At 48.6% G+C, this 13,468-nt stretch overlaps 1 protein-coding gene across 1 annotated transcript; it reads right to left on the minus strand.

Moving 5' to 3' along the window:
- Positions 1-1,048: 1,048 nt before the first annotated feature.
- On the minus strand, positions 1,049-9,494 carry LOC104688779 (extracellular tyrosine-protein kinase PKDCC-like; the record flags this gene model as incomplete). The annotated part of the gene is made up of 7 exons (XM_039552352.1): positions 1,049-1,911; positions 3,284-3,460; positions 4,916-5,020; positions 5,115-5,194; positions 6,318-6,589; positions 8,701-8,823; positions 8,991-9,494. Coding segments are annotated over 7 exons (1,365 nt in total), but the record flags the coding sequence as incomplete, so codon positions are not given.
- Positions 9,495-13,468: the final 3,974 nt, after the last annotated feature.

Raw genomic sequence — 13,468 nt, forward strand, 5'->3', positions numbered from 1 at the left:
GAGACATGGAATAAACTCCCATTACCCCTTGCTAATGTAGAGCACAGCAGATGTCTGAAGCCCTGTTCAGTGGGGTCGATGTAAAACAATAGCAGGTCCCTGGCAGGACCTTCCCTTCAACTTCCACAGGACCCACTGCAATGGAGAGAAGGGTCTGTGGCTGTCCATTTAAAAAGCCTTGCTGTCACAAAGCCTGCAGCAATGTGGCCATCACTAAAAGTCTTCTTGTAGTGCTAACTAGGAACTCTCACTAATTGATATCACTATCAGAGTCCTCCTGCCCCAGAGTAAGCAGCAGGGGTTACAGTGCATGAGAAAGACACCATGCAAAGGCATGGCTGCGGGTTAATTGAGTACTAACGAGCTGAAAGGTGTGGTCCTACACTACAAAACACGGGGATAGACCATCAAAAACACAGCACGACCCCAGGCAAGAGATCAAGCATCTTCAGTCCAGGGGTGCCCCAGCTGCTACAAGGTCCCACATAGAAATGGCCACACCGTGTTGGCTGTGTCTCAAAAGCTGTAATTTCCTGTGTGGGCTAAGCAGAAAACAATGTGGCATCAACACAGAGGCTGTAGTGCGGCTCTCCTGCACAAAGCCAGCGACTTCCCCTAGGAGGAGGCATGAGGTCAGTGGTGATTTGGGCTTTCCCGACCGTGCTACAGAATAGGTACTGTATGCTCACTGCTTCCAGGGACTCCCAGGAGCAGCACATTACACTGTCGTCTCTTACTGTCTGAAATTATGCTAACCCCGGCTATTTTTCAGAGGCCTCATTTACAATTTTAGCAAAGGGCGATTGCAGGAAGATCTTGGGACCACACTGTCTACAATTAGGAGCCTGCAAGTACAGCCGCAGAATGTCCTTCAAGACCTAAGTGTTCGAGGGGGCTCAGGAATACTCATTCACTGCTTGGGGCACTCACAGATTAGCCTCAGGAGTGGACAGTGATGCTGGGTGAGCTGAAGGTGGGAAACACTGGCATTTCTTCATTTGGTTACAGTAAAGACTTAGGCAATTAAAAACAAACTTTTCACAGCATGTTTAGAATAAACAGTCATTCTTTATCATAAGTCACACCTTACATATAAATAATTTGAATGTTTCGCTCTTTCACGGAAAGTAACAGAGAAAAACCTTCAAGGTTGATACATGGGAGCTGGTATTAGAAATCACATAGAATCAACCCCAAATCCTGCATCCAAACACACACATCTTTGGATCCAGGGTTGACCTATACACCACTTCACTCCCCTGCACTGGAAGGAACTGAATGAAGACCCTCCTTGGAGGACCACCCCCATCATCAGCCTCTGGTTATGGATCCCAACCCTGCAACCTTGGCCTCATCACTGAAATCCAGTCCTTTATGTTTGCAGTAGTAAGAAATCCCAGTTTGTAGCTGCAGAAAAAACCATTGCCTTCCCCAAAGTGCATTATCTGTAGGTTTTGGAGGTGACTGAAATAACTAAGCCTACCCAAGCTGGATCCCTTGCAGCTATTTCTATTTCTTGGCTGACAAGCTGGCCAAAGCAGCAAAGCTAAGTATTGCACAGTCTAGCAACATTTGGCTAAACTGAGACCATTTATGTGGAACAGCAGTGTGGGAACAGAAAAGAAGCTAGCAGAGCAGCAATGAGAAATTTGAGCTTTGATCAAGGAGACAGCAGCATTTGACTCTATCTGAGCTGGCAGGGAGATCCCATCCCAAAGCAAAATAAAATATGACATTCTTTCCAGCAGATGAAATTCTCCCCAGTGGTTTGTTCCTCCCAGGATCATTTTATGTGATCTCATTGTCTTTAAAGTCTTTCCCCTGAGGAAGCTGAACGTTTAATATAGACTACAGCATTAGTATCCGGTATTAAATCAGTCCAGCTACTCTGAAATGAGGCGAGTGGGCGTCCTGGAAAGGAAATAAAAACACAAGTTTAATAGAGGAGATAGGTTCACCTTGACCCATGCTATTTACTGTAAAAGACACAGGAACACACTGCTTGCACAATGGAGGGTCACTCTGCCCTGCCATAGATATGTTTTACACTCCCAGTAAACTCCAGATGCTCAGAGTGTGCACAAGGAATGCATCATCCCACTAACCCCAGAGGCTTTTATGTCTTGCTTTGTTTTACCAAGCAGCCCTAAGAGAGACCAGCACGTTCCCACAGCTCTCATTAATCCAGCTGCCAAATTTAGGCACTCGGCATTTCAGTCACACATTTTTGTCATCTTTGGCTGCAAAGATGAGCTATGAAACTGTGAGGAAGAAAAATGTCAGGAAGGGGAAACAATAAAGACCTCAGGCATGGTGCAGGATGTCAGGGATCAGCACCTAAGCAAGGCACTGCAGAGAGGGTCTCTGTCCCACGTGCTTCTCCTGCATCCTCACCGCGGTTTCAGGCAGGGTTCCCTCCAGGCAGGCACTGCACACAGCACTAACAGCTGCCCCGGGAGGAAGCCAGATGTGCTGCGCTAGGCACAGCTCACACAATCCATTGCTGGTGTGAAACCTGGTGTCTCAAAGAGATTTATGTTGCATCCGTGTAAGAGCTCTCATGTCATTAGATCACCACACGTCAATTGCACACATGCCCACAGAAAAGCTGCTTTTTTGGTAGCTTGGGTTTGTTTTTTTAAATGTCATTGAGCCAACAAAACACAATTCTTCAGCACCACTGTGAGTGAAAACACTCATTTACCTCATTTAGTGTTTCACTTCAAGAAACAATTCAGCCCACACTTGAAATGTCAGCTAAATGAGATAATTTAAAATAATTCTGAAAACATGCTAACTGTAAGAGGCTATAATCAGAGCTAATTACAGGGACATTCTGGAAATCCCTTGGCTTGGGGCTTTAGTTTTGATAAAGGGGATAACAACTTGTAAGCTATGATTCTTTTAATTACAACAATAGTAACCACCTTCTTTTACATGGCTTCTTTCATCTCTAAAAACCCCACAGCTTTGCAATCTATACATACCACAGGGATTGTTTAGCCTAACACCAAAGTGAAGCCATCTCTGCAAGAAATGAGTAAGTGTTTAACAATACCTGGCAGTCCCGGGCAAAATTTGTAAGGAAAAAAGGTGCAGAGGGAGATAATTCCTCTTGTGTCTCCTTACAAACACTCAGGGGAATTCTGGATGCCCACAGTGGCAGCCATCTGATCTTGAGAATAAGGAAGGAAACTTTTATATGTGCCTGTAGACTCAAGGTACTATGGAGGAAGGCAGCAGCACCACATGGCAGCACCCTGTCACATTGGCCCAAGCTCACCTGTCCACGTCCTCTGCTGGGTGACGATAAAGCTTTGACACTGTGACTGGGAGTTACAAATGGCAGCAGCTTCCTCGGCGCTGTGGATGGACAGCAGGCAGCCCAGGTGGCTGTAGGAGGGCCAGCACTTGTAGTCTTCTCCTTCCACCGTTCGGAAACCCTTCAGGGAGATGTAGTCTGGGGACAGAAAGAGGGGGTCTAGGGAAACACTCTAGGTGCACTTTCAGGGACTAGTTAGGCTGCACACCTAATGAGTGAAACTCTTAAAAGAATTGCAGCAGTGACAGACTGAATTGACCTGCCAAGATGGGGTGGGGGCAGCTGCGAAGTTAAAAGAAACCCAAATCTTGGCCTTTGGTTCTGCTATGGAGCACAGGACAGCAATTCCCCCAGGAATTGGGGGACAGGGGTCAGAGCTCTCAAGGGTGAAGTGACAAGGCTGCCACCACAGGGTTGCATAAGAGGAGAAGGCTGATATGCAAACCCACAGGCCCTTCACCTTTTCCCTGGAGAAACCAACCTCACAATAGCCTCTCCTACACCCCAGCCTCAACAGCAGGAGCTCGTCACAGATCCAGCACAAAGCTACATGGGGCACAGACTGACCCACCCATCATGGTGCCACCCACAGAAACAGGAGACTGAGGAACTCCAGTGGGGAAAGGGAGGCCAGATCCTGCTCCTGACGAGGAGACCTGACAAAAGACCTGACAAGCCTGAGCAGGTGCTGCTCAGGCTATTGTTCACTGACTGCTAAGTCTCTCCCCACCTTCCCACACCTCTAGGATGGTGATCATTTTGGCACAGTGTGAAGTCAACAGACAGGTGTTGTTGGAAAATACCAGTAATTCCTGTTAAAGCTGATAGGCCTTCCATGCAAATGACCAGATATCTTTGTTCATAACGGTGCAAATTATAGTTCTTTCACATGTAAAGAGATTTCCTCTTGCAAGCCACCATCACCCCCCACCTCATGTGAACACCCAGGAAAACTCAAGCCACAGTAACCACTGGATTTTTGAAGCCTTCCTTTTGATCAGCCTCATCTCTACCACTGAATGGGTCCTTTTCAGAGGAATGCACCTCATAAAGGCACATTTATCCATCCGCAGGTCCAATAAAATGATCTTCAGAGAAAAGGAACTTAGAGGGCACCAAGGCCCCAGTCATCCCACCACACTCATCTCGATGCTGTCATCTCCCCACTCTATGTTTTCATAATAATCTGTGCTCAGCAGACAGAAACCACACAGTGAAATGGGAAGTTTGAATATCAGCCCAGAAAACTGACCTGTTGGTCCAAAGGATAAGGATATCCTGAGACAAGAGCCACTCACGTTGTTATCCCAAATACATTCACTTGAAACACTGATGCTCATTCTGAGTATTTAGAAGCAGTGCAAACACGTGTCCATTTGTAAGCCAGATTGTCTGCACTGCTTTTACTTTGCAAAGCAATACAATCATGCATAGCTCCCATGGAAAAAAACAACAAAAACCTGCTCCAAAAAAGGCGCTTCTGGTGCTTTTTCTAGTGACTGCCTGAATGTATGGGAGATCAGAATTTGACCAGTTACCAAGTGCCTTGCTCCCTCAGCAGTTACTTTACTTAGAGCATTCAAAATCAACTACCTTTTAAAAGAAGAGGTCTTTTCTGCAGATAGAGCCCAGACTTGTACAGATGTAAAACCTTTTCAAAAGCTCTCAGGGTTTCATTTATTCCATATCGTAAATCACCTATATTTAAGGAAAAAGATGACAAAGATAAGCAATTCCTCGAAATACCATTTAGAGTCTTCTAATAAAGAAGTTTATGAATATTAGCTGGTACCTGTTGCATTCAGAATATCACTCAAAAGGGGCCGCAGAGTTGGTGGTGCAGAGTGTGGCAAAAGATAGGTGAAAAAATACCTGCAAAAAATCCCACAGGCTGATTAGAATACAGTGCCTTCATTTCCCTGGTGATTAAGTTGTCTACATTTTCCCGTGACTCGATTATCCACATGCAATTAGTAGGTCTGCTTTGGTTATAAAGTTATGTTTGAGCACACCTTGGTGCCTCAGATGGTTCCTGTAAGTTGGGCTGGAAGCCTGGTCCTTGCTGCATGAAATCTACCTTGCAAAGGTTCATGCAATAAAGATTCCCCTCATTCCCCTGGGCCATTTTTGTATACTAAGCAATGTATTTCCTACCAAAAAAAAAAAAAAGGACCTGTATAAAAGAAGACTCATACAAGACCTTTCTCTTGCCCTGAAAAGTTTGCCCTTCTTATTGCCCCTCAAAAGTCAGAATGACTCATTTCCTGACCCTTCCACAAAATTCCTGTTCTAGGAAGACAAGTGCACAAGAGACAAGTGCAACTGCAAGGCTGGAATAATCTATGTAGTAATCTATTCAGTGCCCTTTAGAACTGAATCCTGGAAATCCAGGCTCCCTTACCAAGTCCTTCTGTGTAAATATCCAGCTGCCAAGGCTTCCTTCCAGGACCTGACCTGCCAAGCATCAGTGGTGAGCAAAAGTCCCGGCGTTTTCAGCTGATGGCCACGAAGTGCTACAGCAGCCTCAGCCCCTTGCCTGTTACCTGCTCCATTGCTCTCCCATAGGAGCCCATAAGGAGATTTGGAATTGAAGGGAAGAGTTGGACAGCCTGTTCCCAACAATGGGGACTCAAAGCTGGTGGGCTTTTGCAGGTAGCCTGCACTGCCACTGCTTTCAGCAAGCACAGTCCATGGATGTCAGGCACCAGGGCTTGTTTGACAAACAGCAAATTCACAGGTGCAAGCTCTGGGGCAAGTTTTTAGAGGGTGTTGGGGAAAGGGAGCAACAGAAGAAAGATGCCTTCATTCTTATCAGACAAAAACTACACTATTTTCGTGCCTTATAAGGAAAATAACTTGCTTCAAAGTGATCCTTAACTACCCTTTGACAGAGGTGAGGGGAATCACGGCACTGAAGAAGCACAAGGTGCTAGAGGCTGCATGGCAGAGCATGAGCTCAAACACCCCAGATCTTCCCCCAGGTAGCTGGACATACCGATACGCATTGAACAGATTCTTCTTTTCATTTATTCCTTCGCATCTCCCAACCACAGAGCATTTGAGAGGGAAGCTTTTGGTAGGAAAGTCGAGTGTGCAGTCATTATCTTCCTTGCAAGACAGCTCCTCGGTGCTGGCATCATCCATGTCTGTCACTTTTAGGTTTCCATCCACCATAACAAACTGCCTTGGCTGGAAATCCAAGAGGACTATTGAACCCAGGGGGGAATGTGCCAAGTAAAACAGCAGCTTCACAAGACTCAGGCAAATCTGAGGAAGACAAGATGAATATGCATGGAAAAAAACCCAAACGAAAAACAGCTATTAAATTGGAAGTAGAACAAAGGGGAGGGCATTCAATTAAATTAAAAGGGGAAAAAGCTTATAGAACTTAAAAGGTAATTATATGTATGCTACAAAATTTATTATCAACATTGTCACAGGATTTGACTGGTAAGTAGTTTAGCAACATTTTTTAAAAATGTGTGTACACAAAAAGAGACATTTGCAGTTAGAAGAACTAGAGGAGAAAGCTGTGAGGAAAACAATAGCAGCCTTCATGTTTCAGGAGCTATATTGATTTGCTAGCTGAAATCAGAAGGGTTTTTCCCAGTCTGGCATAAAACTAATAGATTCCCCTCCCTTCCCCCATGCTGCTCAATACAGACTGAGGCTCCACGGTCATTAATACCAGACTCATGCCTTGCTGCATCACTCAGCAGTATGAATTTGGGCACACAATCATGACTCTGAAGAATTAGTCAAAGCTTGCAATGTATTTATTGCGAGCTTTTTTGCTTTTATGACAACTTTCTGGCAGCATGGAAAGGCCAGACAATACCTGACCCAGCAGAAAGCTCGGTAAATTATTTTTAAACAATCTAGAGCTAGAGGACTGCATTTATACTGCACCAGCACTTTGCTCAAGTAGCTTTTTGCAGCAGTTTTCATTCAGTATCAGGAGCCCTGGCATCAGAAAAGCTGCATCCTCAGCTAGGTGTGCCAGGCAGCCCCACGTCACCCTTCGCTGCTGCCGATAGCGATCTGTGCAGGCATGAGGGTTTTTTCCCTTGGAACATCTCACACAATCCCTGGTATCTGATGTGGCTCATCACAGGGGAATCCCATATGTTTAGACACCCTAATTAGGAAACAGGACCAGACAGTGCCAGTGTAAATTCTGAATTAGTGTCTTCTGCAGTCAAGGGATTATTAAAATCTCTAATGCCACAATACCAAACTTTACCAGGAGCTGATCCAGCATCATGGGTTTCTAGCTCTACAGGAGACTTTGGCACATTTAAGATGAGGTGCTAGGAAAGCTATGTAGAAGCCAGCACGGAATTGAAGAAAGGAAAACTCCACAAGCCAAGAGAAATTACTCTAGAAGCTCTGATGCTATTTTAACTTGCTTAGTGAAGCAATCATAAGAATCCTAGCTTTGCATCCCACAGCTGAGCGAGCGTGCTTGCCACACTCCCCCTCTGGCTCAGATGGCAAGGTTCCCCTTCAACATTAAGGACCACATGCAGACAGGGATTTTATTTTAGGAGTTTTGTTTTATTTTGCCCAAAGCATTTCTTGCTGACACTAAGATACCCTTGCTTCTCCAGGATGCTTTTTTTCCTCCTGGCACCCAAACAAGTAGGATTGAACCCCCAACTGAGCCTTTGAGGGAAACAGTAAAACAAGCTATAACCAAAGTCGCCACGTCACAAGTCATTTATATTCCTGGGGAGCATATGGGTCCCTACGCAGGATGCCTGGGAGACGAGGCAGATCTCACCAGCAGGGCTGGAATCCTAGCACCTACAGCAGGAGGAAAGTAGTTTAGTAGTGATTTTACTACAGTAATTCCTAGAGGGCCAAGATCAGAAACACCACACAAACACATGGTGGGGACAGCTTGCTCAGCTTGTTGCCTAGAACAGGTAACACATAGGATACCACAGACTTGGAGCATGGTGAGGTGGCTTTTCCAAGTCAGACTCGGGTTGCTGAGGGGCCTCCTGACCAAAGCCCTTCTGCATAAATATATATATATAAGCAATATAGAGGCAAAACTAACGTTACAGTGTAATAGAAAGGCATTAACCACTGCCCCAGCATCGAGTACGATTTTGCGTCTATTTCCTCCCAGATGAAGTTCTTTTAACACCGCTCTGTAGAGAAAGAAACTAACTGTGAGATACCAAACTAGGGCTGTGTAACGTGATTTAAAAGGAATGAAAAGGAAACGATTTACAAACAATTTGTGTGATCAAACAGAGTGTCGGCAGGAGAATCCCGTTTGCCCCAGCGGTCACCACCGGTTCTTCGCCGGTTTACCCAGTTTGTGGTCTAAAACCGACTGATAAAACCCTTTTGCTTTGTTTTCTTACTTTAAATCTTTCCTCCCAGGGGGTCTGCAGGAGCTGAATCATCTCCAGCGGGGATCCTAGCTCCAGCATGGCTGTGACCCGTAGCTCAGCATCTCCGCTGTTGTCATAGCATTGACCGTGCAGCTGCGGCAGAGTAGAAGCCACGGTCGGGGCGATGTCGCTGCCAGTGCCAGCTGACGTCGGCCGCCCGGGGACAGCGTGGGCACCACGGGCTCAGCCCCGGCACTGGTACCCCCGCCCCGCCGTGGCAGCACCTCCCGCAGCCCCTCGCCCCGGCGCGCCCGCCGTACCTTGACGATGCCGGGGTGCTGCAGGCGCTGCAGCAGCGTCACCTCTTTGAGCAGCTTGTAGGCGGCCAGGCGGCGGCAGCCGGCCGGCGCCCCGTACCGCTGCACGCACCGCCGCACCTCCCGGCCCGCCGCGTGCACCGACTTGAGGGCCACGGTGCCTCCGCTCGCCAGCGCCGCCCGCGCCACCACCTTGGTGAAGCCCCAGCCCAGCACGCTGACGGCCGTCGCCCGGCTCAGGTCGCCGCAGCCCAGCCCGCCCGTGGCCGCCGCTTCCCCGCCGCCCGCCGCCGCCTCCAGCCGCCGCAGGTCGCGCCGCCTCTGCCGCAGCTCCTCCCGCAAGCCCGGCGGCAGCAGGAGCGGCGGCGAGGAGCCCGGCTGCGCCTCATCGCCACCGCCACCGCCACCGCCGCGGCCGGGCGGCAGCGCCGGCAGCGCCAGCAGCGCCAGGGCCGGCAGCGCCAGCAGCGCGGCCGCGCTCAGCCGAGCTCCGCGCCGCGCCCGCCCCGCCGCCGCCGCCGCCGCCATGGGGAGCGGGGCCGCCCGGTGCCGCCGCTCTGCCGCCCGCGCTCCGCCGCGCCGGGGAAGCCGAGCGCCGTCGAGGGGGCGTGTCGGGCTCCCGTCGCCCCCACCCCGCCGGCCCGGCCCGAGCTGGCCCGGCCCGGCCCCGCGGGCGCACGGGGCAGCGGCGGCACGGACCGCCCAGGGAGGGGAGGCGGTGGCGGCGCGGCGCAAGCGGTTCTGGAGGAGGTGGCCCGGGCTGGGATCCGGAGCTGCCGGGTGCGAGCGGCACATCCCCGTAGACACCCGCCCACCCTCCAAGGGCGGCTGTTTATAGCAGAACACGCCGATTTCACGGGCGTGGATTTCGTCAGCCCTGCTAGAGGGTGCCGCAGAGTATAGCCGAGGGATATATACCGGGTTAAAATCAGTGAGAACTGGGATATCACGTTTCCCTGCCGCTTAAAACGCTCAGGTTAGGTTTCTAAGAAGAGGAAGCACTGCCAGTTTCTCTTATTAGAAGGATAAACCCTATTAGATTGAATCAGCAATACACTGCCTAAGCACGGAATTGGAATTTTTTTCCAGGGGGAAAATAATCAAACCAAACCCATCGTCCAGCAGAACCAGCCAATGAAGGCAGAAAACACACATTTATCGTTTGTTTGTGAGGCGATCAGATCGATCAGTGTGGTGACACAGCTCAGGGCTGCCTCCTGTGACACACGTGTACCTGCGCGGGAGAGGAAAGCGTTTCCGACGCGGGTGCGAGAAGCAGGACAGGTGCCTGCCGCGGCTCTGTCACTGGTTTTAGACATGTGTCTGCACCGGGCTCTGCTGTGCAGAGAAGTCAGTCAGGTTAGCTTAGGGCAAAGGCAGATGCAGTTCGTCTGCTTCTAATTTAGGCAATATGCAGTTAACTCTCCTCACTGAGCAGCCTGGAACACCAGACAAATGGGTTGATTCACTTTTTTATTTATGTTTATGCTACTGGAATTAGAAATGAAAATAATCATCTGCCTCTCCACCTGGTCTACTTCATCTTCTGCCCTAATGTTTTCGGTGGCATAACTAGCCACTAGACCCTCCCCAGAAAGGGAGTGGGTGATGCATGGCGTAGTTGGGGTTGGAGGATGCTGCTGCCCTGCTCCTGAGGAACACGGCCCTGCTGAGAGCCTGCAGCTTCTGCCTGCACCAGGAGGAGGGTGGCAGGTCACCCACCAGCATACAGTGGGTGAGATTGCACAGGGTTTGTCCTGGCTGTGATCAAGCAGTGGGACTGCTCTGTCCTGCCGTGCTGCCGCTGCCCTTGGACACATCTGCCCCATCTTCTCCCCTCCATGCACCACAGTGCCAGTGCCTCTCTTCTGACTCACTCATAACACACTCTGTGTGTTCCCTGCTCAGGTCACAGTCACAAGTCACCCCTGAAAGGAACTTTTGTGAAACATCCCTAAGAAATTCAACTTTATTGTCACAGCCAGTGGGATGGAGATTTTCAGAGATTATAGCAAGTCAGCTATCATGACTGGTGATCCCCAAGGCTATTTTAATAAAAATAATGAATATAAATTATCACTTTAAAATAGCTTCCTTCCCAAAAACCTGCAGAAAGTTTCTCTTTCAATTCTTGTTGTTTCAATACCACTGGAACAGCCAATGAGACAGGGTAAAGTGCCTCAGCAGAGCACAGTTGCTTGGTAAAAGAACAGGAAAAATGAACTCTGAATTCAGGTAATTTCCAGATGGCAGAGTTTGGGGAGGGAAGGCAAAACTGACAGTCTGCCTATATGTAAAATAATCAAGTGGAAAATCTCAGGCTGTCAGTACTTACCCATGCACAGGTTAGAAGCTGATCCCAGAACAGGTCTTTCAGTAGTTGAATTTCCTTTGTTGCATTTTAACCTTAATAGCTCTTTAATTACTGTTCTTATTTTCAAATCAAATATACATCTCTGTCATATTAATGAATATTCATTGTCACTGGAGAGGTATTAAATGCATTTTTACCTGTGTTTCCAAGGGAATAGATGCCAGCTGTGTGTACTCTTATCTAATTTCAGCCTGTCCTCAGCACTGTAATAGTATCAAGACCTATTAGAGAAGACCCACAGATACATAAAAATAACAATGAATGCTTATTTACGTGCTTTACAGTAGCACTTAAGGATTCCTGCCAAGATCATGGCTCTGCTGAGCAAGGCTTTTTGCAGACTGTGGCACAAGAGGTGGCCTTGCCTGACATAGCTGAAACCTGAAATGGGAAACACAGCGAAGTGCTGCAGCAAGGATGTAGCAGTGGAGTATGTGGTCACTTGAGCATCTTCTAGTTCCTTGGAGGGTTCTGCCTGACTTTATTGCCTTTGATGGCATGTGAGCACAGTGTGGAGCAGATGGGTATGTGTTGTAGGTATCTGCTTTGTGATTGTCTTGTCTTGATAGCAGAGGCTGCATAAATCCAGGGAAGGCCTGTTGCAGCTCTCATCACACAACTACACCAAGTGCAAACGCATGTATGGTTAACCTGTGTGCTTGCACTAGGCCCACCAGTATCTTACACTTTCTTATCTACATTCATTCCTTTATAGGCTATAGATGGAGTAGAAGGCTGTCCACTGCTCAGAAAGTATCAGGCTGTGCTGTAATTTCAATGAGTGTGATTGAATCCCATGATTCTTAGCTTCTCCTGGCTTCCTGCAAGGGCTAGAATGAGATTCCTCTCATGAAAAATTATCCTGGCACTAATGCTAGCTGGGCTCCTTCCTTGAAATGTATGAGTCTGTACATGAAATGTAGATGAAAAATTGGGAGTCTCCTGTGCTCCGGACTAGTTGGGGTGAGAAAGCATCCCATTTTCCCATGCCAGCACTGAAAGTGTTTGCCTTCTGAAAGAGAGACACCTCTGGGCGCAATTTCCCTAGCTGGTTCGCTCCTAGCCCAAGAGATCTAGGCAGCAGCATTTCCCTGTTTCTTGTTTATGACACTGATCTAGAAGGGATAAGATCAAGCTCTTGGGTTAGCATTAAAAAAACCTGGGGAAAAATCCTGGGGGGAAAGTTTTCACTCTGAGCACATACATGAAAGTCCTGGGCATCAGTCCAGAACAGGAGTTTATAGGTCTGGGAGAGGGATCAAAGAAACCTGCAGCAGCCACTTCAGAACAGGAGGAAGACCTAGACACCTCTAATAAAGACTCCTGGGAATACGTGTCATCACTGGTGCCCTTGCCTTGGAGGGCAGCAGTTACCTTGTCTCCTGCCAGCTGAGCTTCTGGCTGTCTCCAGACAGTTCCTGTCCATCTGAAAGTATACACATCTGGGGCAGGGTGAAAACCAGAGCAGCTGCTGGAGGGCAAGCACTTACCTGCAGAGTGCAGGGGCAGGAGCTCTCCTGAGCAGCCTGGCTTTGCACTCCCATGTCAACTGAGAAACCTTGCATCCAAGCTCCAGGCACGCAACACCGGCCCGTGTGTGGCCATGCCTGGGTGGCACCCAGGGAAAAATCACCCCACCAGCCATTTCCAGATTTCTCTTTGTATTGCCCAAGAGCAAGGAAAAGGATAAGAAGAAAGTTAGCTACAGGTAGGGCACCTGCAAGTGAACTAGGGAGACAGACCTTGCTCTGCTTTTTTGCCTTACCAGCTAGGAACCCTAGCCAAGGGCTTGGTGCAAAAATGATTGCCCTGGAACTGAATAATGTGTTTCTCTTCCCCAGCATGAAGAAAGACTGCCCTTTTCTGTGGTGTCCAAGACAGCTGCAGCTCTCAGGTGTTTTTATAGCCCATGGCAGGCACAGCTGTGTCTCCCTAGGCACTTCTGGCCTGAGGTTTCTCAACGGGGTTTGGCAAAGCTGATGCCAGCACCCAGTTGGCATATAGGGCACCAGGAAGCAGCTTTCCTGAACCTGCTCCTTTTATTTATTTTTTTTGGGGGGCGTCAGATGATGGATCAGATGACCTCCTGGCTAGAGGTGCAGGATAA

Source organism: Corvus cornix, chromosome 5, assembly GCF_000738735.6.
Source record: "Corvus cornix cornix isolate S_Up_H32 chromosome 5, ASM73873v5, whole genome shotgun sequence".
NCBI classification, from domain to species: domain Eukaryota; kingdom Metazoa; phylum Chordata; class Aves; order Passeriformes; family Corvidae; genus Corvus; species Corvus cornix.